A 24,732-nucleotide genomic window follows, 5' to 3' on the forward strand; every position below is an offset into this window, starting at 1 on the left:
ATTAAGTTTTGCAGCATGCAGAGTCCAGACACCCCCCCTCCCCCTCGCCCCGCAGCATTCAATAAAGTAAGGAAGTCTAGGTAGACTCAGGCGAATTGAGAGGTTACGGGCCTAAGACAAAGAGGCCGAACACAATGCCCACGTCAACCGCCCACACCTCCGCTCCCCGCCGCAGGCACGACGAGGGTGGTGCCAACACTCCCGCTGTGGAACCACACTACACCGCGGAGGGACCCCACCCTGCAAACCCTCACAACTCCAGGTCCAGGCCCCATCCTCCTCCACTGACAACAGCTCAGCAGCGCGCGCTCCCGCTGGACTCCGGGCCCGGGCGTCCCAAGCCACCCCTCACACCTGCGGAAAAGGAACCGAGTTGGGCCACCTCAGGACGCCCCGCGAGGCCGCCTGCAGTGGGGGAGGGGCTGCTGAGGCGGGAGGGCGCGCGCCGCTCCCGCTTCCGCCCCACCTACGGCGCGCGCGCTCCGAGCCCAGCCGCGGGGGCCACGGCTCACGCCTGCGCACTGCCGCCCTCCCCGCGGCCTCCCACTCTCCTTTCCCCTCCCCCAAGCCGGTCGCACCCTTGCGCCTGCGCAGTGCACGTTCCCGGGCTGCGGCAGCCATGCTGAACCCGTACGGCGCTAGTAGTGGGGGGGATAGGGTCGAGGACAGCGGGATAGGCAGCCGAGGATGTGGAGAAGCAGCGGCGTTAGGGTGCTTTGGGTGTGTAGAGAAAGGCCTGGGCCATGCGGCTCCCTTGGCCCCTTGCGCGACCCCCGAGAACCTTCGGAAAAATCGGCCCCCGTGGCGGTGGGGAGGGGGGGTGGCTGGCACGTGACCCGGATCAGCCAATCTGGGTGACGCTGACGTGGCCGCGCGGTCCCGATGCTCTCCCCACCCCCCAGCTCGGCCGGGAAGGGAGGGGCTGGGGGCTACGCCCCCTCCCCCAACTCAACCTCAGTTTCCGGGGGGGGTGACACCCCGGATTACATCCTCCCCCCGCACCAAGCCAAGGGGAACAGTGGAGCCCCCCTGGAAGGTTCCGGGATCCAGGTGAGAAGGGGCCCTTGCTGGGCGGGCATGTTGTCAGTCATTTAAATGTCTAACCAATGGTGGGGAGTCCGAGAAGGAGATTCTTGGGGTGCAGAGAAGAACCCTGAGGGTGGGAGCATTTGTCCTTCAAACAGTTTACAGCCAATGGGAGCGGGGAGGGGGCGAGCAGGCGAGGGCCCCTAGGGTGGGGGAGGGGAATGGCCAACCTCTGTCTTACCAGTTGGAGGGCAAAGGGGCCTGGGGGCGGTATGACCCCCCCCCCGATTCCATTCGTCCCTTGGGGGTACAGGAGCCTGGAGCCAGGTGAGAAGGGATCTTTTTGGCGGCCTGAGGGTGGGGTGATCTAGTGGGCTGAGGAGTGGGAGTGGTGACTATAGTTCCTACTCCTAGAGGGGAATGCTGAGAGTTGGCAGCCCAGGCTGTGAACTGAGATTGTTCCCAGGCGCCCACTCCCTTTCTCCCCAGAGGCTGTAGAAGGAGCATTTCTGTGCTGCTGTTGTGTCAGCGGTAGGAACCTGGCAGTCATCACATGGCAAGGTGGAGGTTACGCTTCGAGTGGGTTATCGAATTTGTGTGCATTCACGTGGACCTGGCCTGCGGAGCCTTCTGAATAAACCTTGGTTGCCCCGGCGGGGTCTTAGCTGAGCATGTGTCTATCACCGGCTGGGGAGAGTTTGCAGGCTAGAAGCTTGGGGTCTTCTTTGGATCAGGAACCAGGCCCAACGAGGGTCTCGGGAGAGGTTGAAAATCGTGGCTTGAGACACAGGAGAGTGAGTCTCCGGACCTGGAATGATTTCACAGCTCCCAAAGTTTCAGTTTTCTCCTGGGTGGTGTCTTTTGCCTTCTTCATCCCCTCCCCCACTCCTGAACAGTCTCTCCTTGTGTATTGCGGAGGAGGGAGCGGAAAGGAGGGAAGAGTTACTTTTCCAAATTACTGAGTACAAGTAGCCTCCCGTGTGACTCATTTGGGGGAAGGGACGCTTGGGAGGCAGAGGAGAACAGTGATTTTCCGGAATGCAGGGAAATAAGCCAGAATGTCTGGATGCCCTTCTACTTTCTAATAAGGCCCTGTGGTCTCTCGACCTCTTAACTTTTTCTTCCCAGACCGGCCCTCAGATAGGCCTCTGTGCAGACTTGTAAGGCCCCTCGTGGAAGAATGGCAGATTGGGGAGGCTGGGCCACTAGGGGGAGGGGGAGGGGAGAAGGCCTCTGCGAAAGTTGCTGTGTCATTGCTCTCCTTGCTGCAGCCACCCGGGCGGGCCCGCTTGTACTTTTGAGGCCGAGGCCTGATCGGAGGGGGGGAGGAGAGGAGAGACTGCCGTCCCTGTGCGTGCTTCCCCCCCACCCCCGCAGGGTTTGCCCGAGTCTGGTGGTCGAGAAGACGAAAGGTTGACGGCCATTTTAGACGCAGTAACCGAGGTTAAGGCTCCAGGGCTGCTACGAAGGAAAGAGGGTAACAGTTCGAGGACTTATGCCTTCACGAAGCCCTGCGGTTGGGGGGGGGGGGGCGGATCTTATATTCTTTGACTTTCATGATTAATTTCCTTATTCAGATACGCATAGACTGTTTTTTTACTTGGTAGCCAGAAAAGGGGACAAGGAGGAGGGGGGGAGGGCCCCCAACTAAAGGCTGGGCGGGGGAAATTCTTTCCCTCTCTTTGAAGGGGACCGGGGAAGTCCAAGCGATGGCTTTAGCGATCCTAACCTTGCGCTGCGACTCTATTCACACGTAGTCTGTAACCTTATTCGGGTTACTAGGTGGTGGGAAAGATTGAGTGGGCTGGGGGGGAGGGGGCGAAATTGAGCTCCCAAAATGGCTCCTGCCCCTCCTCGGAGGCGGACGGCCCGGGGGGAGGGGGGAGGGGAGAGGAGGAGGGGGAGGGCTAGTCGGAGCCGCAGCCGCCTCCTCCTCCGCTCGCCCTCCTCCCTGGCGCTGACCGATAGACCAGCCGCTCCGTGGGGAGGACTCCGGACCCTCGTGGGGGGGATGGGGGAGCCCTTCCGCCCCCCCGACGCCAGGACCCTAAGAGAGGGTGCGGGCCCGCCTTCGGAGAGGGGGGAAGGGCGGGCAGCGTGGGGAGAGGTCTGAGCTCGCCAGGAGGGGGAGGGTGCGCACCCTGATTCGCCCCTCGAAGGCCTTGTTTTTTCCGCTCTGAGCCAGACACCGGAGAGAAGTTTGGGGAGGAGGTGGGTTTCATTTTACAGGGTATACGGGTGCTTTTGTTGGAGATTTTGCTCCCACTAAAGGGTTGCCGAGGTTTTGTCGACCAGGTAGATATTTGTATTGGTAACTGAAGGTATCAGAGGGAGGGATTGAAAAGGTGCTTGGGGTGCAAGTATTTAGAACGTGGTCTCTGTTTAGTTGCCTTGGAGAGAAGCCTTTGAGTTCACAGAGGGTAGATTCTGGGGCGCGTTTTTTATTTCGACTGCTTGGCCTGGGGAAGGAAGAGGATTTGAAGGCTCTGGTTAATTCTGCACTTTTGATTGCGAAGCACAGGAACGTTAGGTGCCTTCCTCGCTGTGTTTGGGAGCCCTCGGCCGTTTGCCAGAGTGGCAGGCCGCGGCTTCTAAGATGGCGTCTTCTTCCTCATTTCAGGTTCTTCACTGCGGCGGCCGCCTCATTCCCGAGAACAACCACCGCCGGCGTCCTGTGGCCACACCCCGGCGGGCCGATCCTGGCTACGCCCACGCGGCCCCCTCCAATCCTGCCGGCCTGGCCAATGGAGGAACTACGAATGGCACGACCTGCCCAAGCTTGGCAGTCGCCAGTCGCACTGGGCTTGGACGGCTGGAAAGACTTTGTTGGAAGGGGAGGCAGGGAGAGGGTGCTGCACCCCTGCCAACCTCCCTCTTTCCCTGGAGTTGCCGAACCACAGCGCAGCCAATTGGCTCAGAGATGTGGCGGGTTGCCGCTTCCCTGGGGGTCTATGCGGCACTCTTCTGCCTGGTGACTGACGCTTTGGAAATGAGGTTTATGACGTCATCGCTTCCGCCGACCAATAGAAAACGCTCCCGCGGAGAGGTGTTCCTCCCCCTTCGACTCTGCTTCTTCACGCGCGTGAGCGAGCGAGCGCGCGCGAAGGGGGTGGGGGAAATCGCGAGCACGGTGGCGCGCATGAGCGGCGAGGCTCCTCCCCCTTGCCTATATATAAAGGGCTGGCGCGGGGCTCGGAGGCGCCATTTCGCGCTGGAGTGGAGCAGCCTCTAGAACGAGCTGGAGGATTCTGCGTATCTACACAGAGCCTTCGAGTCGTCTGGGGCCGCCATTACAATCCACGTCCATCCGCTTGGAAATGGCCTTCGTCTCGGCCTATGACCGGCCCCGGCGGACAGTACAGACCCCATAGAAGCCCCCGAAGCTCCCCTTTTTCGGGCCCCGCCCAGTTCTCGGAGTCTGTCCACCCCCTCTACTCCGCCCTCAAGAGGATTTCAAAGATGGAGGCGGCGGCTCCCTAAACCATTTTTCGTGTTCATCCGCCTCCATCCGAGATCGAAACGGGACGTCGTCCGCCCCGGACGGTCCTGGCAGGAAGAGGGGATCCTTGCAGACCAACGGCGGGCAGTATTGGCGACGGTGTCTGGGATCGGGGGCCGTCCTGGGGTTTGAAGAGCCCGTCCCCTTTCGCTCGCCCGCCTCAGCTGAGGCCGCCGCCATTTTCTCGCTGTCCGCCTCCTGCGGAGCGCGCCAAGCTGCTGGGAGTTCTCCGAGGGACAGCGGAGGAGATTGCTTTCGTGCCAGCCCGGCGGGGTGGGTTGTCGCCTGGAGGGCCGAGGGCAGCGGCCCCCGCCCTCCCCCCACTTCCCGGGTTATGCTGGACCGGGAGGTAAGGGGAACCGAGGCCACCCGGACTTTCCGCGGCTGAGGGCAGCGCCGGTTCCCCGTGGTCAAGATGCTGCAAAACGTGACTCCCCACAACAAGTACGTCCCTGCGAGCCGCGTGTGGGAAGGGGGCGTTGGGGGGCCGCGGCGCGCGCGGGTGAGGTGCAGAGTTCGGAGGGAGTGCGGAACCGACTCGGGCGCGTTGCTGTTTCGTGGCGCAACTGTTGGCTGTCGAGGCTCGCGGAGGGGGGTGAGCGGCGGTTTGGGGACTGTGGTAGCGGCCGCAGATCCTACGTATGGAGGGAGCGCAGGTAATTTACACGTTACTTTTCCGCTGTGGTCAGATTTTGGCTGAGTCGGGCAGAGCGAGGTGGCGGCGGAATATGCAACGGGGGAGGACTTGGATGGGGCAGCAGGTCCTGAGGGTAGTGGGTCTGGTGTCTAAGCGACCGTTTGTCCGCCTTCAGTGGCTGGGGTTCGTGGCCACATCTTGTGCTTTACAGGGTTGCCATGGTGATAGAGCTTTGGGGACTGAAAACGGGGATTCCCTGAGTAGGGTACAAGGCCCACTCTTACTCTGGGTTCCTAATGTCGGGGATAGGTCCCTTTTCCGTGAGTGGTTTGGTTTTGTGTTGAGAGGAGTGTGTTGTGTTGCAGAAGATTGGATTTCTTGTCGTTTGTGTGTGTGTATATGAGAGGTACCATTGAGAGTTTCTTTCAGGGTAGAAAGGTGGAGCTAAGCTCTGGGATGTAAACAATGAGATCTTGGGCCTTGGGTAACACCTGGTCCTGAGGAGCCCCAGAGAGAACGTAAACTTGATGCATTGTTGGCCTTTGATCTCTAGAGGTGATGCTACAGTGGAGCCTGTTAATAGCATCGCAGCTTTTGGCAGAGGTTGGGTAGGGGGAGGTCTGTATCACTTTTATGGGGGAATTTGCTGACCTTGACTGTTCAGACAGCTCTGTTTTTTGAGTCCTTTCGACGGAGGAGACTGAATTTGCGAATAGTTAATTCCTGGAGGCTGGTAGCTTGAGGTATTTCAGGCTGTGAAGTCTGACAAATACTCGCTTGTCTGGTTCCTTTTTTTTCTTGGTATGGATCCGTTAGATTGCTGGCCCGTTGTTTGGAGTTAACTATTCCGAGCTTTGTGGAGAATGCTGATCCCTTCTGTACAGGTGGATTCTTAGGTGTCTGTCTCATCAGCGATTTATGAAATTTTCTGTTTTGTTTCTTTAGATCCGTTCCCCTCAGGCTCAACCACCATGGCAACCACCAAGCCCCTAGTGAGGAGGAAGCTTGGGGCTTGAGTTTCTTGGCTCCACCCATTTTGCTTAAGTTCTGTCCTCCTAAGGCTGTGATTCTTAAATGGCTGGGCCCTATGAGAAGCTACTTGGGCTTTTTCACTTTAAAACAGGTGAAGAAGCCTATCAGATTTTAAGAACTCAGAAGATAGGGCTTCTGTGGGTATAGAAAAGGCGATAAGAGGTACAAGAACAAAAGCTCCACGGATTGTTTGGATACTGGATTCGTTTTCATAATCTTTACCACTGTTTTCACTTGATTCCAAGCCTAGATGTGCTGAGTGCAAATCTGTGAATTGTGGAATTCTACTAAATTCCACCAGATTACCACATCTGATTTTGTTTCCTATCTTCACAGGCTCCCTGGGGAGGGGAATGCAGGGTTACTGGGCCTGGGCCCAGAAGCAGCAGCGCCTGGGAAAAGGATTCGAAAGCCGTCTCTATTGTATGAGGGATTCGAGAGTCCCACAATGGCTTCAGTGCCGGCTTTGCAACTAACCCCTGCCAACCCACCACCTCCTGAGGTGTCCAATCCCAAAAAGCCAGGACGGGTTACCAACCAGTTGCAATATCTGCACAAGGTGGTGATGAAGGCTCTATGGAAACATCAGTTTGCATGGCCTTTCCGGCAACCTGTGGATGCCGTCAAACTGGGTTTGCCGGTGAGTGGAGAGGTTGGAGTGGGGAGGTATGGAAATGAAGAAGAATGCGTGTGCATGGAGGTGGGCTGCCTAGTGTAGGTAGGTGCTGCGGCCCCTAGGGAGTTCCCATTTCTACCCTGTAGGGCAGATAGCCACCAGATTTCTAGATTTTTGGTCCTTTGTGATTGATCCAACCGCTTGCTATCTAGGGTCTCTCATTGTGCCCTCCATGTGTCCTTCCTTAACTTTTGTGCCCTGGCTCCATTTTACAGATTCCCACCCCAGGTTGGGAGAGGACCACGGTGGCCAAAATTCTTAGCTTCTTCCTTTCCCTCATGCAGCCCATGGATAGCCAGCCCCAGAGGTAATGTCACAGGATGGGAAACTTTTCCAGAGTGGGTGGGAGATGGGTGGTTAGAGCAAGGCAATAGGGGTCTCCTTATGGGTGATCAGAGTTCTGTTCCCATTTTTTATCCCTATCCCATAGTTTTAATTGGGGCCGCAGTTGAGACTATGTACTCCCCTGACAGACTTGGGCGGGTGTGTGTATGTGTGTGTGTTGGGGTTGGTAGTTTGCCTGAGAACAGGCATTTTTCTTTCTTTGGTCTGACCTACCACTTCTTTCTTTAGGATTATCACAAAATTATAAAGCAGCCTATGGATATGGGTACTATCAAGAGGAGACTTGAAAACAACTACTATTGGGCTGCCTCAGAGTGTATGCAGGATTTCAACACCATGTTCACCAACTGCTACATCTACAACAAGGTGAGTTTTTGTCTGTTATTAGTTAGGGAGAGCGGAAAAGGCAATGACACCCCACTCCAGTACTCTTGCCTGGAAAATCCCATGAATGGAGGAGCCTGGTGGGCTGCAGTCCATGGGGTCGCCGAGGGTCGGACACGACTGAGCGACTTCACTTTCACTTTTTACTTTCATGCATTGGAGAAGGAAATGGCAACCCACTCCAGTGTTCTTGCCTGGAGAATCCCAGGGACGGGGGAGCCTAGTGGGCTGCCGTCTATGGGGTCGCACAGAGTCGGACATGACTGAAGTGACTTAGCAGCAGCAGTTGGGGAGAGAGTGCATTTCTTAACACTACTTTATCATTGTAAAGTTTAAATCTTTTACTGAAGGTGTTCTCAGTAGTTTGGTATCTAGAAAGTCTGTTTGCAAAGGTACCACTGCAAACAGTGATGTGGCTTCAGAGATCCAGGATTAAGAGATGTTTAAATACAACACTGCTGATGGTCTTGTGAATAGTGGCCTTATTTCTCAGAAATCTCAGGAGACTTGCTTAGAAGAGAAACTGATCAACTCTGAATCTCTCACTTTTTATCTTTGTTGCATATTGAGGGGCAAAGTTGGAAGAGAGAAAGGGAAATGAGTGGCCCACTATAGGTAACTTTTAGCACTTTGATGGAGTTGTGTAAGGGAGTAGTGATGATGCCTGGGGCTAGGTATTTCCCAGAGAAAATGGTTTTACCTCTCTCCTTAGCATTTGAACTTTTTGTTTGTGTTTCCTGTAGCCCACTGATGATATTGTCCTGATGGCACAAACGCTGGAAAAGATCTTTCTGCAGAAAGTGGCATCAATGCCACAAGAAGAACAAGAACTTGTGGTTACTATCCCTAAGAACAGCCACAAGAAAGGGGCCAAATTGGCAGGTAGGAAGAGAAGGAGTTTTGCTAATAGAGACCAAAAGATGGGAATGATAATCAGACTAAACTCTTTTTCTGCCCTCCAGCACTCCAGGGTAGTATCACCAGTGCCCACCAGGTGCCTGCCGTCTCTTCTGTGTCTCACACTGCCCTGTATACGCCACCACCTGAGATACCTACCACTGTCCTCAACATTCCCCACCCGTCGGTCATCTCTTCTCCCCTTCTCAAGTCCTTGCACTCCGCTGGACCCCCACTCCTTGCTGTCTCTGCAGCTCCCCCAGCACAGCCCCTTGCCAAGGTATACATCTATGGATATCTTTGGGGTAATGAGGAGGAAAAGGTCTTAAATGGGGTGGATCCAGAGTAAAAGGCACCTGTCTTTTCTCCACAGAAAAAGGGGGTAAAGCGGAAAGCAGATACTACCACCCCTACACCTACAGCTATCCTGGCTCCTGGGTCCCCAGCTAGCCCTCCAGGGGGTCTGGAGCCTAAGGCAGCACGGCTCCCCCCTGTGCGTAGAGAAAGTGGCCGCCCTATCAAGCCCCCACGCAAAGACTTGCCTGACTCTCAGCAACAACACCAGAGCTCCAAGAAAGGAAAGCTGTCGGAACAGTTAAAACATTGCAATGGCATTTTGAAGGAATTACTGTCTAAGAAGCATGCTGCCTATGCCTGGCCTTTCTATAAACCAGTGGACGCTTCTGCTCTTGGCCTGCATGACTACCATGACATCATTAAGCACCCCATGGACCTCAGCACTGTCAAGGTACCCACTGCATGGGGCAGATGGGATACTCAGGCAGTGATTGGAACCTAAGGATCAATAAAACAGTCACTTTTTATGGGCGTGCAGCTATCTTGGCGTTTTACTTTTACAAAATAGTGAGGCAGAAGGTCACATACTCTAATGAGTCCATATTTTCTGGAATTGGAAACAGTGTGGTGGGTTTTACGTTCAGAGCATCACTGCTTGTCCTCAGGTCCTATCTACTGGAAGTGTTGGGTTAGGGTAGGTGAGTAAAGGGGTAGCCCAATAGTTGGAGGCCACACACACCTCCACTTTTCACTTAGAAATAATGGGTTTTTCGCCTTAGACATAGATACTTATTCAGCCCACCCAAATTCCTTTGACTTCAAACTTGAGCCCCAGGGTATAGGTCCTTCCCGTCATGTACATCCCACCCCGCACTGTGCTGTCTAGAGGGCTGTTCTTGGCAGTGTCTGGGCCTGGCAGGGAAAGGTGAGTCTCCCTGCCTGTGCAGCTTCTGATGCTGCCTCCTTCTGCAGCGGAAGATGGAGAATCGCGATTACCGGGACGCACAGGAGTTTGCTGCTGACGTGCGGCTTATGTTCTCCAACTGCTATAAGTATAATCCTCCAGACCATGATGTTGTGGCCATGGCGCGAAAGTTACAGGTGAGTGTCAAGGTCGGAGTTTGAAGAATAAATGAAGCTGGGGGAAGGAATTTTGCCATCTGTGCTGCATAGCCTGAACATGAGGTTCCCCAATCTATGCAGTTGTATGTTGGAGCTGCCAAACGGCTGGGTATGATCAGGGCATATCTACTAGCCTGGTTTTGAGTCTGCTGTCTCTTTCTAGGATGTATTTGAGTTCCGTTATGCCAAAATGCCAGATGAACCACTGGAACCAGGGCCTTTACCAGTCTCTACTGCCTTGCCCCCTGGCTTGGCCAAGTCATCTTCAGAGTCCTCCAGCGAGGAAAGTAGCAGTGAGAGTTCTTCTGAGGAAGAGGAGGAGGAAGATGAGGACGAGGAGGAGGAGGAAGAAGAAAGTGAGAGCTCTGACTCCGAGGAAGAAAGGGCTCATCGCTTGGCTGAACTACAGGAACAGGTACTTTGTTACTGTTGAGTTTACTGGGTGAGGTTCATGCTGTCTTTGGCTTGATTTTTTTTTTTTTCCCCATTGCTTTATCTATGTATTTTTTTCAATTTGTTTCTGTTTTCTCTCAAGCTTAGAGCAGTACATGAACAACTGGCTGCCTTATCCCAAGGCCCAATATCCAAGCCCAAGCGAAAGAGAGAGAAAAAAGAGAAAAAGAAGAAACGGAAGGCAGAGAAGCATCGAGGCCGAGCTGGGGCTGATGAAGATGACAAAGGCCCTCGAGCACCCCGCCCGTCTCAGCCCAAGAAGTCCAAGAAGGCGGGTGGCGGTGGGAGCGGTGGCGCTGCTACGCTGGGTCCCCCTGGCTTTGGGCCTTCTGGAGGAGGGGCCACCAAGTGAGTTCTCACAGGGACGGAGGCAGAGATTTCTCCCAGCGCTTGCAGTTTTCTCTAGTGATTTTTTTTTTTTTTTTTTTTTCTGGCAAGTGTCCAGATGATGAAATAGACCTTGAAGAATATAGGGTCTTTTGAAGCTGCTACCTACCCCTCTCTAAGCCAGAGTCTGTATTTTTTTGTATATTCTTTTTTTTCTGTATTCGGGGATGGGTTAGTGCTTTAGGTACAAAAAAAAACAATAGACCTGTGCTGACGTACTTGTATTTATTTTTCAAAGCCCAACTGAGATTAATATAAAATATTTGTTGTGTAAAGAAGCTCTGCTCCCCTGAGGAGCACACATGTGTCCTGTAGCCCATCTCTGACTCACTCATTTGCCTTAATGGAAACAGTTGTTCAGGCAAGAAATCCAGATCACTGGATTAAGTAGAATGTGTTGAGGTAATGCGTTCCCCCAAGTGATAATTTTCTTTTGCTCAGACTCCCCAAAAAGGCCACAAAGACAGCCCCACCTGCCCTGCCTGCTGGCTACGACTCAGAGGAGGAGGAAGAAAGCAGGCCCATGAGTTACGATGAGAAGCGGCAGTTGAGCCTGGACATCAACAAGTTGCCCGGGGAGAAACTGGGTCGCGTTGTGCACATAATCCAAGCCAGGGAGCCCTCTTTACGTGACTCAAACCCAGAAGAAATTGAGATTGATTTTGAAACACTCAAGCCGTCCACACTTAGAGAGCTTGAACGTTACGTTCTTTCCTGCCTGCGAAAGAAACCTCGGAAGCCGTATAGTGAGTATGAAATGAGATTCCCAAGTTGCCTTAGCGAATTCTTGTGCGGTTCTGAGGACAATTTAGAGAAGGAGGTGGGGGGGGTATGCTTGATGCACTTGGAATCATCAGTTCCTGGGATGATGGGTTGCATTAGTTGCTTCCTTAAAGGCATTTGGCAACAACAGGGGACAGGGAAACCGGAGTGATCCTGGCTATGTTAGTCCTGGTTTCTTTTCTTCTCTAGCTATTAAAAAGCCTGTGGGAAAGACAAAGGAGGAACTGGCTTTGGAGAAGAAGCGGGAACTAGAAAAGCGGTTACAAGATGTTAGTGGGCAGCTCAATTCTACCAAAAAGCCCCCCAAGAAAGGTGAGTGTCCCATAAGCCACTGTGAGTTCATTACATCCTGCCCTCTTGGTTCTTGGTTCTTCAAAAGTGGAATGTAGGTTTACACATTTTTAAACTTCACCTCTGTTCTTCAGCGAGTGAGAAAACAGAGACATCCTCAGCACAGCAGGTAGCGGTGTCCCGCCTCAGCGCTTCCAGCTCCAGCTCGGATTCCAGCTCCTCTTCTTCATCTTCCTCCTCTTCAGACACCAGTGATTCAGACTCAGGCTAAAGGGCCAGGCCAGATGGGGCAGGAGGCTCCGCAGGACCGGACCCCTAGACCGCCCTGCCCCGCCCGCTCCCTCCCTGTGCTGTGACACTTCTCATCTCACCCCCTCCCCCCTCTGTGAGAGAGCTGGCTCTGCAGGGGGGAGGGATGCAGGGACAAGACTAAAGGAGGGACAGAAAAACGGACAAAAGAGGACTGAGCTCCCAGCCCCGTGGAGAGTGCCCCCGTAGGCATAGAGCCCCCATTCAAAATGGCTGGGGTAGGCAGGGGTATCGGGTGGGAATGGGCAGAGGCCCTGATACAGGCTTACTGAGGCCACAGCTGCCCTGTTCACTTAGAAGGGCCCTGTTTTGAGATTGTTTGTTCTAATTTATTTTAAGCTAGGTAAGGCTGAAGAGGGGTGGGGCCATGGTCCCTCAGCTTCCATGGGGAGGGAGGAAGGGGGAGCTCTTTTTTTACGTTGACTTTTTTTTTCTACTCAGTTTTCCCTTTTCCTTCTGCTCCATTTGGGGACCCTGGGGGTTTCAGTCATCTCCCCAATTGGTCCCCTGGATTGTCTTTTCTTTTGTCTGTTGATTCTAACTTGTAAATAAAGAAATATTATTCATGTTCTGAGTTCATTACCTTAATGATGGTTGTTTTTGGTAGTTGCTTCAGAACAAATGGAATACACTTAATTTTGAGGAATATTGGGGGTGGGTGGGAAGAAGGATCATCCTGTTTTAAATAAATCAGTAGGCTGTTGCTGTGATAAAAGTGCATCTGCCCTTTGTAAAGTGAATCCTCCAGGATAACTTAAGTTTCACAATCTGCTCTGATTCAGATGAAGCCAACACCTGGCTCATTTGGCCAAGAGTTTCAAACTCAGGACTTTAAACAGGCTCAGATTTTTCGCTGGTCCTGGATGTGTAGAGTGTCCCCTGAACACTGCAGTTAACAACTAGATGTGAAAGGGATGAGAGCAGCCAGCAATGGGTACTACCTTGCACTGGGCATCTGCCTTAAGGGGAGGTGTGCCTATTTTTATAATTTGCTGGTTTGGCTTCAAATTGCATGTTTGCAGAGCTTTGCAAAGTTGCCTAATACAAATGCCACATTTACAGGATTCCAGCAGTCTACCAAATGGAAATCACAAAAACTCCTTTGCACAAATCTAGCCCTTTCTCTTGCTAAAGACAGAAGGGCTCTGTAGTTAAGAACGATGAAACATTTGGGTTCCATCCAGAATTTGGGGCCTTAAACCATACAAAAGCAAGAGCTTTCAGTATAACAGGTATGGTGGTAAATCTTTATCATTTTTTAACTGAAGACTGGCTTATTCTGTATGTTACCAGAAACACGTATGGTAGAAATGGTAGTGGTGATTTTGGAAATAGCAGAAGGTTGGGTTCTAGCAGATTCTCAACTCTTGAATCTTTGCTCTCCAGAGCTGCTAAAAGCTAGTAACGTGGAATTATATCTGAAAATTGTTTTGGCCACACCCTGTGGTTTGTGTGATCTTAATTCCCTGGCCAGGGATTGAAACCATGCTGGCAGTGAAAGTACTGAGTCCTAACTGCTGGACCCCCATGGAATTACCTAAAGTCTTAAACTGAGGCCTGGGCAGCAGCTCAGAGAGTAACACACAGGCAGGGTTGAGATGGCTTGTTTGTTACAATTTTGCAAGGACCTTAGTTTTTTAAATGAGACCTATGAAAGGGCTTTGAGCCAACTTGTGAGGCTCAGTGAGTGAACTCCAACTGCATTTAAACTCTTGTCCTGAAAGTTCAGAAGTACTTAATTGGAGTGGGATAGAATTTAAATCTAGAAGGATAAGTGATTTCAATTAGATGTGTGTCTGTTTGCCTAGCACTATGTCACATTTAAAAGGGAATTGAAGGTTTGAGTTTGGCAAGGAGACCAGTTAGAATCGTAACGTCTGTGGCTGTATCCCCTTCAAGTATTTTTAGATTGTGGTTTGGGAATATAAAGATTTCAACTGTCAGGAGGTAAGTGACTTTACGTGTTCAGTTGCTAAGTTGTGTCTGACTCTGTGACCCAATGGACTGCAGCACGCCAGGCTTCCTTGCCCTTCACCATCTCCTGCAGTTTGCTCCAACTCCTGTCCATTGAGGACATCCAACGATCCCATCCTCTGTCACCCACTTCTGCCCTCAGTCTTTCCCAGCATCAGGGTCTTTTCCAGTGAGTCAGCTCTTTGCATCAGGTGGCCAAAGTATTAGAGCTTCAGCATCAGTCCTTCCAGTGAATATTCAGGATTGATTTCCTTGCAGTCCAAGGGACTCAGTCTTCTCCAACAGCAGTTCAAAAGCATCAGTTCTTTGGCACTCAGGCTTCTTTATGGTCCAACTCTCACAGCCGTACACGACTGTTGGAAAAACCGTAGCTTTGACTACAGATTTGGTAGCAAAGTGCTGTCTCTGCTTTTTAATACGCTAAGTTGGTCATAGCTTTTCTTCCAAGGGGCAAGCATCTTGTTTATTTCATGGCTGCAGTCAACTGCGGTGATTTTGGAGCCCAAGAAAATCTGCCACTGTTTCTTTTTTTTTCCTATTTGCCATGGCTTCCCTGGTGGCACAGATAGTAAAGAATCTGCCTGCAATGCAGAAGACCCAGGTTCGATCCCTAGAGAGGATTCCTAGGAAGATCCCCTAGAGAAGGAGATGGGAACCCACTCCAGAATTTGCCTGGAAAATCTGATGGGCATAGGAGCCTGGTGGGCTACAGTCCATGGGATCACAGAGAGTCGAACACAGCTGAGTGACTAACATTTGCCTTGAAGTGATGGGACTGGGATGCCATGCTCTTTAAGTTTTTTTAATGTTGAGTTTTAAGCCAGCTTTTTCACTTCCCTCTTTCACCTTCATCAAGAAGCTCTGTAGTTCCTCTTCACTTTCTGCCATTAGAATGGTAGCATCTGCATATCTGATATTTCTCCCGGCAATCACGATTCCAGCTTGTGCCTCAGCCAGCCAGGCATTTCGCGTGATGTACTCTGCATAGAAGTTAAGTGAGCAGGGTGACAATATACAGCCTTGATGTACTCCTTCCCCGATTTTGAACCAGTCAGTTGTTTGATGTCTTGCTCTAGCTTGCCTCTTGACCTACATACAGGTTTCTCTGGCGGCAGGTAAGGTCATCTGGTATTCCCATCCCTTTAAGAATTTTCCGCAGTTTCCACGGTTGTGATCCACACAGTCAAAGGCTTTAGCGTAGTCAGTGAAGCAGAGGTAGGTTTTTTCCTGGTCTTCTCTTGCTTTTTCTATGATCCAACAGATGTTGGCAATTTGATACCTGGTAAGAGAAAGCAGCCTGGCTTATCCCCTTGACTGCAAAACAGGCTGAGACTGGGCGAGAGTGCCTCTGGACCTGGTTTACACCTCCTCCCTTGCCACCTTAAGTAGGTAGTTTACCAGTGTTTGTGGATTTCCTGAGCATAAGTCTGTTGGTAGAGTCCTTGTCTTGGTCCCTGACCTTTGAGGTTGCCATATGGCCCTTCGACTTACTTTTTCCCTTAATCGAATTACTGGTCCAAACCTTAGCTCTACCCCACATCCTGTCTGCTTGAGGCATTGTAATGGTTTCAGGAGTCTGATCCCCATCTTGATTGAAATTACTGCCTTCCAAAGTAACAAGCCACTTCCCTGGTGGCTCAGACAGTAAAGCGTCTGCCTACAATGTGGGAGACCTGGGTTCAATCCCTGGGTTGGGAAGATCTCCTGGAAAAGGAAATGGCAACCCACTGCAGTATTCTTGTCTGGAGAATCCCATGGACAGAAGTGCCTAAGAGTTGGACACGACTGAGCGACTTCACTTTTGCCTTAAAGTAACAAGCACAGTCTCCAGCTCACCTGGGGGAAAAACAACTGTGGGGTCCTAGTGTGGGCAGTGTTCCCGCCCATGCTCTTAATTTCCAGCTCCTGCTATAAGCATCAGTTCCACTGCTGCTTTTATTTTTCCCTGTTTCATGCTATTTACTCATCTTTAATGCTTCCATTTATTCAATCAACACATTTTATTGAGTTCCTTTGATTGTCTTTATTTTTCAACAAACAGCATTACAGCATTACGCATAGATGTTGCCTAACTGTTAAGTCAGGAGGCGTGCGAGTGAGGATACAAGGCCCTTACCTTGTCTTTGAAGCTTTATCATACAGTTAACTTTCATGGTGCAGTTATTGGACTGATCTGCTTCAAGATGAAGGCGTGACTTATTCTTGCAGATGATTCCTTCTAATTGAATCCCAGTGTGTACAGCAGTCCAAGCCCTGCCTGCCTTACTCTTACATTCTCTCAGGACTATCCTGACTAAAAAGCCTCACTTCCCTGAGGGGCTCCTAGGATAAGCACCAAAGCTGGTTGGAGTTACTCACTGAGACTTGCCAAGAATAAGGCAGGGGAGGACTCCCTGAGCAATGAGAAAGGGACTCAGAGAGCTGGGAAGGCTGAGCACTAAAGAACTGATGCTCTCGAATTGTTCTGGAGAAGACTCTTGAGGCTTCCCTGGTGGCTTAGATGGTAGAGAATCTGCCTGCAGTGCAGGAGACCCGAGTCCAATCTCTGGGTCAGGAAGATCCCCTGGAGAAGGGAATGGCAACCCACTCCAGTGTTCTTGCCTGGAGAATTCCGTGGGCAGAGGAGCCTGGTGGGCTACAGTCCATGGGGTCGCAAAGAGTCGAACACAGCTGAGTGACTAATATTTGCCTTGAAGTGATGGGACTAGATGTCATGCTCTTAAGTTTTTTGAATGTTGAGTTTTAAGCCAGCTTTTTCACTTCCTTCTTTCACCTTCATCAAGAAGCTCTGTAGTTCCTCTTCACTTTCTGCCATTAGAATGGTAGACACGACTGAAGTGCCAGCACAAAAGACTGTTTTGAGGAGTCCCTTGGACAGCAAAGAGATCAAACCAGTCAATCCTAAAGGAAATCCACCCTGAATATTCATTGGAAAAACTGAAGTTTGAAGCTCCAATACTTTGACCACCTGATGCTGGGCAAGATTGAGGGCAGAAGGAGAAGGGGGCAACGGAGAATGAGATGGTGGGATGGTGTCACCAACTCAATGGACACGAGTCTGAGAAAGCATTAGGAGATGAAGGATGGGGCGGCCTGGCATGCTGCAGTCCATGGGGTGGCACAGAGAGAGACTCGGCTAACGGACTGAACAACTGCAACAGAGAGTTGGGAAGGGGGCTGGAAAGGGTGGGCGAAGCTGACCTGATGATGCGGTGACCGCCGGCCTCGCCTCTTCCCCTTCCGTGGATCATCACCCTAGTGCCATGTCGGCAGAATCCCACTAGCAAGACAGCTGGTCCTTCTGTCCCCATATTTCACATGCTGTGAATAGGGACAGGGGTGATATTAGACAACCAGTCCCAGTTTTTAATAAAAATTGTAAGTTGTAGTAGCACCATAGGCAAAGATCTGCAAAGAATGTAGAAGAGAGGGTTCTGATCTGAGAGACTTCTGAGAACTGTTCAGACAGATCTGGAAACTGTCAGGGAGGATGGGAGTGAGTGGTGCCAGCGGAGGAAACAGTGATGGGAGTTTCCTGGGTTCCAGAGGTTAGGACTCCACGCTTTCACTGCAGTGGCCTGGGTTCAGTCCCTAGCGGGGGAACTGAAGTCCTGCAAGCCAAAAGAAAAGCAAGAAAAGAAACCACGATGAGAAGTGCCTGAGAACAGGCCATGCTGAGGCAGCAGGAGAGGGTGTGGGCTTCCAGATAAGGTCAGAAAGTCGGGCAGAGCTGGATCAAAGGCTGCCGTCAAAGTTTGAATGTTTATCCTGAAGGTTTTCGTAACAACTCTCATTTATCAAGCAATTACGGTGTACCAAGCACCGTGCTAGAAGCAAACTGTAAGCTCACTTGGTCCTCATTCTAGTCCTGTGAGGTAAGCATTACTTACCTGAACACAGCCAGTGAGTTGGAGGGGGGGATTTGAAGCCAGCCCGACTGAGTGACGAACATTTTTCACTTTCACAACCTGGCTAGGAACCGCTACACTGGAATCCCAATGTAGGGGAGCTGGGAGACGCACCTCCTCGGAAGAAATTGCGGTGAGGAGTCACATGGGGTTGGCAGGGCAGTGAGAATGGAGGCAGGTCGACATTTAGAAAGCCGTGGCAGAGGTGGGCCCCCGCCTGAGGACAGCGGTTTGGAAGAGAAATGAGCACGAAGAGGCGCAGGTGGGTTAGAAAACTACGCAGGAGTTTTATAGCCGGGACTATTTTCCGAAGGTTCTTATTTGATCTCCACATGCCAAAGGAAGAGTGTGTGTACCCGAACCCCTCAGAGCTCTCCAGCAGTGGAAGCCTGATGGTTCCTTACTGAAGGAAGGCCTCCGGCTGAATGTCAGGTTTGAACGTAAGTCCGGGAGGCTCGCCTAAGGAGCAGCAATGCTATTCTGCAGTCGTGTCTGACTCTTTGCAACCCCGTGGACGCCAGACTTACCTGTCCTTCACCGTCTCCCGGAGTTTGCTCAAACCCATGTCCATTGAGTCGGTGATGCCATCCAACCATCTCATCCTCTGTCATCCCCTTCTCCTCCTGCCTTCAATCTTTCCCATCAGGGTCTTTTCCAGTGAGTCGGATCGTCCCATCAGGTGGCCAAAGTATTGGAGCTTCAGCTTCAGCATCAGTCCTTCCAATGACTATTTAGGCTTCCCTGGTGGCTCAGATGGAAGAGAATCCACCCGCAGTGCAGGAGACCAGAGTTCAATCCGTGGGTTGGAAAGAGTCATGGCTACCCACTCTAAGTGAATGGCTATCCACTCCAGTATTCTTGCCTAGAGAATTCCACGGACAGAAGAGCCCGGCGGGCTGCAGTCCATGGGCTCACAAAGAGTTGGACATGCCTGAGCAACTAACACATCTGGAAAGGATGCTTCAGTTCAGTTCAGTTCAGTCGCTCAGTCGTGTCCAACTCTTTGCAACCCCATGAATCAGCACGCCAGGCCTCCCTGTCAATCACCAACTCCAGGAGTTCACTCAAACTCATGTCCATTGAGTCGGGGATACCATCCAGCTATCTCATCCTCTGTCGTCCCCTTCTCCTCCTGCCCCCAATCCCTCCCAGCATCAGGGTCTTTTCCAATGAGTCAACTCTACCCATGAGGTGGCCAAAGTACTGGAGTTTCAGCTTTAGCATCATTCCTTCCAAAGAACACCCAGGGCTGATCTCCTTCAGAATGGACTGGTTGGATCTCCTTGCAGTCCATGGGACTCTCAAGAGTCTTCTCCAACACCACAGTTCAAAAGCATCAATTCTTCGGCACTCAGCCTTCTTCACAGTCCAACTCTCACATCCATACATGACCACTGGAAAAACCACAGCCTTGACTAGACGGACCTGTGTTGGCAAAGTAGTGTCTCTGCTTTTGAATATGCCATCTAGGTTGGTCATAACTTTTCTTCCAGGGAGCAAGCGTCTTTTAATTTCATGGCTGCAGTCACCATCTGCAGTGATTTTGGAGCCCCCCCAAATAAAGTCTGACACTGTTTCTTAACACGTGTTAATCTCCGCGGAGGGTCATTGGCGCCACCTGGTGGGCATGCTGCCCATGACGTCCTCCTGAACCTCCATGCTACGTACTTGTGTGTCCACCCTTCCGGCTTCAGGTCTTTCTTTCCTGCTAACCTCCCCTATTTCAGCTCTTGAAACATGTCACTTTTCTGACCCAGAGACCCTTGTCTCCCTTTACAAGCTCTCAGCCTCCCTGGTTCTTTGACACCCCAGGTTCTTAGCGCTCATCCTCTGTAGTCAGCCCTTCTTGGTCGTTTTCTCCAGAGTCCCTGCTTCAGCTTCCACATGTTGTTGTCCATCCTGTTACCTCCCTTTCCCTCTTCTCCTTATTGACGCAGTATTTCTAAGCAATTTCCTCCATTCCTCTGGAGGCAACTCCCACTCATAAAGTCTATGTCTGTCTAGACCTTGTTCCAGAGTTCCAAGTCTGTTTTTCAACAGCCTCATAGCAATGTCCCGTAGGCTCCTGACACTCAACACACATCCAGAAAAGATCCTGTCTTTTCCCCAAATGTGTCTCTGTGAGTTACCCATTTATGTAACAAGCACTTGGTACAGAAGCCCCTCGTTAATGTGCCAGACACTTAAAATCCCTTTAAAATGAAGTCCTGGGGGGTGGGGGGAAGGGATAGATTGAGAGTTTGGGATTGACAGGTACACATATGTTTAAAATAGATAACCGGCCTTCCCTGGTGGTCCAGTGGTTAAGAATCTGTTTTGCAACGCGGGGGACACCGGTTCGATCCCTGGTCCGGAAAGATCCCGCACGCTGAGGGGCAACCAGGCCCGTTCCCCACACCGCCGAGCCTGTGCTCCTTAACAAGACAAACCTCCACAATGAGAAGCCTGCTCACTGTCACTAGGGTAGCCCCCAGTGGCGGCAATGAGAGAAAGCCCACGTGCAGCAACGAAGACCCAGCACAGCCAAAAATAAATAAATATTTAAAACCAGATAAAATAGAGAGCCAGAGATAACCAACAAGGACCTACCATATACCATGGGGAACTGCTCAATATTCTGTAATAACCGAAGTGGGAAAATAATCTGAAAAAGAGTAGATACATGTATAAGCGAATCCCTTTGCTGTACACCTCCTGAAAGTAACACAACACTGTAAATCAACTATATACTTCAATAAAAAAAAAAAATTTTTAAATAAAAATGAAGTCCTCAACTTTACTCAATGTAAAGACCTATATGGGCGAACAGTCTAGAAAAGAGTGGATGCATGTATATGTGTAACTGATTCACTCTGCTGTACAGCAGAAACTAACACAACAGCTAACATCAACTATAAAAACATTCAGTCTTCAAAAAATACATAAATAAAATGAAGTCCTCACAATAATCCCACATTTGTGGGATGTGTAGATACGCATCACCCTTTTACAAATGAGGAAACTGAGGCTCAGAGCCACTGAGTAGCAATCCCGCAGCAGGTCAATAGCCGAGTCAGTGTCAGTAACGCACCGCACCGCCCGGGTCCTCCAGCCATACCGAGCCTGGTGAGCGGCCTGCCGCCCCCTGCTCTGCTCAGCCAGCGAGCAGAGCTTCCCTCCGCCCGAGCTTCCCTCTGTCACTTCTCCCCTTTTGGTGCCCGCTCCAGCTGGACTATCACAACTCTCTTTCCTAGTTCTTTTTCTTTTCTTTCTTTTTTTTTTGGCCCTGTGGTTTGCAGGATCTCAGCTCCCGGACCAGGGATGGAATCCTGGCCCTGGGCAGTGAGAGCGCGAGTTCTGGCCACTGGACCACCAGGGAGTCCCTTCTTTCTAGTCTTCAGTCTCAGCCCTGTTGCCACGGAGTGCACCCCGCGTGGGCCCCCACCCGCCCTCACTGTTGCTGCCAGGGAGATGGCTGAGGAAAGAAATCCGGTCTGTTGCTTATTACCTCTAAGGTTTAAACTCCTTCTCAAGGCCTCGCTCCAGCCCTTGCTACACCCAGAAACTTATGTCCCTCATCCACCCTCCTCTGAATCCTGTGCTCAAGTCAGCCAAAGAGAGACCTTCCCAGATTCTCCCCAGCTTTTTCCTGCCACTGGACCTTGGCACATGCTGTTCTCTCTGCCCAGAAGATGCTCTTTCCACCATCAGCAAGTCCTACACAATCTCCAAAAACTGCTCGTCACCTCCACTGTGCAGGTAACGCTGCCTGCCCGTCCCCCATGACACGTCCGCACGCACCTTCCAAAGGGCCCCGCTCAGCTTGCAGCCACGCCCAGGCCCCTCCTTCACGCACTTCGCAGACCCCCGCAGCAGCGTCGGGCTCTATGACTGCTCACACAGTGTCTACGTGGTTGCTCTCATCAGCCTTCGAGGGCTCTCCCGGTGAGCAGACGGCCACTTCCTCTTTCACTTCACACCTAGCTTCCTTCCTCCTTAATTTTGCCCCCTTGGACAGGTTTCCCACAGCTCCTTTGTGAAATAGGAACTATGTCTTATTCTTTAGATCTTTAACCTACCCAGTGCCTGGGGAAAGACTTTAAGCATAAACAAACCGTAGGGAACTTCCTCTGTGGTCCAGTAGCTAAGACTCGGAGCTGCCCATGCAGGGGGCCCGGGTTCGACCCCAGGTCAGGGAGCTGGATCCCACATTCAGCAACTAAGAGTTTGCACTTGGCAACTAAAGATCCCGCATGCTGCAATTAAGACCTGGCGCAGTCAAACATATAAATGTTAAACAAATAATAACAGTGATGAGACCACCTTGGTATCCCCATCCATCCCCGTGCCCCCACATAGATCCCCAAACAGTCTCACCGGCCCTGCCTAGGGCTGGCAGGCGGGGAGCTGACGTCAGGATGGGCTCATCATTAAGGTGGGGTAAAGGTAGGGTAGACAACCCTCCCGGGTTTGCCCAGGGTTGAGGAGTTTTGCTGGACATGGGATTTTTAGCAGTAAAATTGAGAAAGTCCTCCGGGAAAATTGGGATGGGTGATCACGTCATGAGTGGGAGACGTGATCATCACTCGGAAGTGAAGGAGACAGAACTGGTAGACACCAAGCTGTACCACTGTCCAGGTTCTGCGCTCATCCCTTACAGACTCCATCTCATGATGCGCCTCGCATTTGACTCCTGATCGTTAGAGTCTATTATACCCACTTCATAGAAGAGAAAACAGGTTCAGAGAGGCCTATTGATGTGGCCTAAACCACTGGATCCATAGACCATGCCTTTCTGCTGAACATGCTGTCTCCGGGGTCCTTCAACCACCTCCTTCCCTGGTGCCTGCCCCCTCCCCTCCACAACAGTAGCCTCCCCTGGCGGGGTACCGGGCCTGTCACCCCCAGGGGGGCCTCACCTCAACCTCAGATGGCCCAGATAAGACTAGCTTCTTGTCAAAGCAAGAGGAACCCACCGTCCTTGCCAAACTTCCATTATTTGTGTCTTTGTATAGCAAGTCAATGTTGATACGCAATAAAATATTTCTCATATGTGTCTGCCAGATGAGGACACTGCTATTCTTGTCCAGTAAGCTAACATTTGATTAGAAGTTAGAGGAGAAAAGGGATTTATATCTCCAGTAATAAGATTTTTCTGCCAGGTATTTGTTTGAAAAACCAGTATTACTAAAATGCTATCAGCCGTACTCACAGAATCATTGCTTTTATAATTTCTGAGACTCTGAGAACATAACACTGGCTAGCCACTAATACTTTCTTCTCTTCTGCCTCTGCAATGGGCTTCCCCAGAAAGGCAGGATGTAGAGACACTGAGTTTCTCCCAAAATGATGATTTCCTGTCTTCCTGACTAGACTTTGCTTTTCATCTGTAGTTGCTACAGAAAAAAAGGAGACAGTTTCGTATTTTCTCTCATCCTTTTCTTCTCTTTCTTAAAACCAACCAACCAAACAAAACAATGGTTTTTCAAGCCTGCTTGTATGTTTCTAAGTAACCCCAGGGAAATGAAAGCTGAAAAGTTACTAACAGGATGATAGTTCTAAGTGGTTAGAAAGCCCTGTATCTCCATCCGAGTGAAACTTCCTGCTCTGTGATGGGAAGTGGGGGTGGCTGTTCTGGGTTCGTGGCCACCACGACCTGTCGTTCTACATTCTTGATTTGAGAAAAAACAAGTGCCGTCAAACACGCCCCACCCCAACACACTCACACACTCACACTCACACACACTCACACACACTCACACTCATGCACACTCACATACACTCACATACACTCACTCACACACACACACTCACACACACACCCACGCACACACGCACACTCACATACACTCACTCACACACACACACACACACACTCACACACACTCACGCACACACACACACACGCACACTCACGCACTCACATACACACTCACACACTCACACACACACTCACGCACACTCACACACACACACACTCACACTCACGCACACTCACATACACTCACACACACTCACACACTCACACACACACACTCACGCACACTCATACACTCACTCACACACACACTCACGCACACTCACATACACTCACACTCACACACACTCACACTCACGCACACTCACACTCACGCACACTCACACACACTCACGCCCACTCACACACACTCACGCCCACTCACATACACTCACTCACACACACACTCACACTCACGCACACTCACATACACTCACACTCACACACACTCACACTCACGCACACTCACATACACTCACTCACACACACACTCACGCACACTCACATACACTCACACTCACACACACTCACACTCACGCACACTCACACTCACGCACACTCACACACACACACACTCACACTCACACACACTCACTCACACACACACACACACACACACACACACATGCACACACATCTCTCAGTTCCTATACTGGATTCCTTGCTGCACCTTCTGTCTTCCATAAGGAATCCCCCTAACTTGGCCCCTAGTTCCCTGAGGTCTGGTCAGTGACTTGGCGCTGATACTGGCTGTGAACCTTTGCTTATATCTCCACTTAAAATTCTACATCCCATTCTGGATCTGACCCCAACCACAGTGACCCGACCCCCAGACCCCTCAGGCTGGTCCCAGGATTAGGCTCTTCCATCACTGCCTTTGGTCTCACAAATAGACCCTGCCAAGCCCCACCGTGATTTAAGCCACGATTCGGCCAG

General features: G+C 51.2%; 1 protein-coding gene across 7 annotated transcripts; it reads left to right on the plus strand.

The window, feature by feature from the left end:
* The first annotated feature begins 591 nt into the window (after nucleotides 1-591).
* Nucleotides 592-12,712, plus strand: BRD2 (bromodomain containing 2). 7 transcript variants are annotated; one of them, XM_061397860.1, is made up of 13 exons: nucleotides 592-1,050; nucleotides 3,647-4,969; nucleotides 6,531-6,834; nucleotides 7,444-7,581; nucleotides 8,343-8,481; nucleotides 8,562-8,776; nucleotides 8,870-9,244; nucleotides 9,766-9,894; nucleotides 10,079-10,330; nucleotides 10,451-10,716; nucleotides 11,197-11,501; nucleotides 11,728-11,850; nucleotides 11,964-12,712. In XM_061397860.1, exons 2-13 carry the CDS (start codon nucleotides 4,941-4,943, stop codon nucleotides 12,098-12,100), a joined length of 2,412 nt encoding a protein of 803 aa, XP_061253844.1. In that variant the 5' UTR covers nucleotides 592-1,050; nucleotides 3,647-4,940; the 3' UTR covers nucleotides 12,101-12,712. The 7 variants fall into 7 exon arrangements, with proteins under 7 accessions (XP_061253844.1, XP_061253847.1, XP_061253845.1 ...); XM_061397863.1 differs by lacking the exon at nucleotides 592-1,050 and adding an exon at nucleotides 2,284-2,503; XM_061397861.1 differs by lacking the exon at nucleotides 592-1,050 and adding an exon at nucleotides 2,924-3,083.
* Nucleotides 12,713-24,732: the final 12,020 nt, after the last annotated feature.

The sequence above is a fragment of the Bos javanicus genome, chromosome 23 (genome assembly GCF_032452875.1).
Source record: "Bos javanicus breed banteng chromosome 23, ARS-OSU_banteng_1.0, whole genome shotgun sequence".
NCBI lineage: Eukaryota > Metazoa > Chordata > Mammalia > Artiodactyla > Bovidae > Bos > Bos javanicus.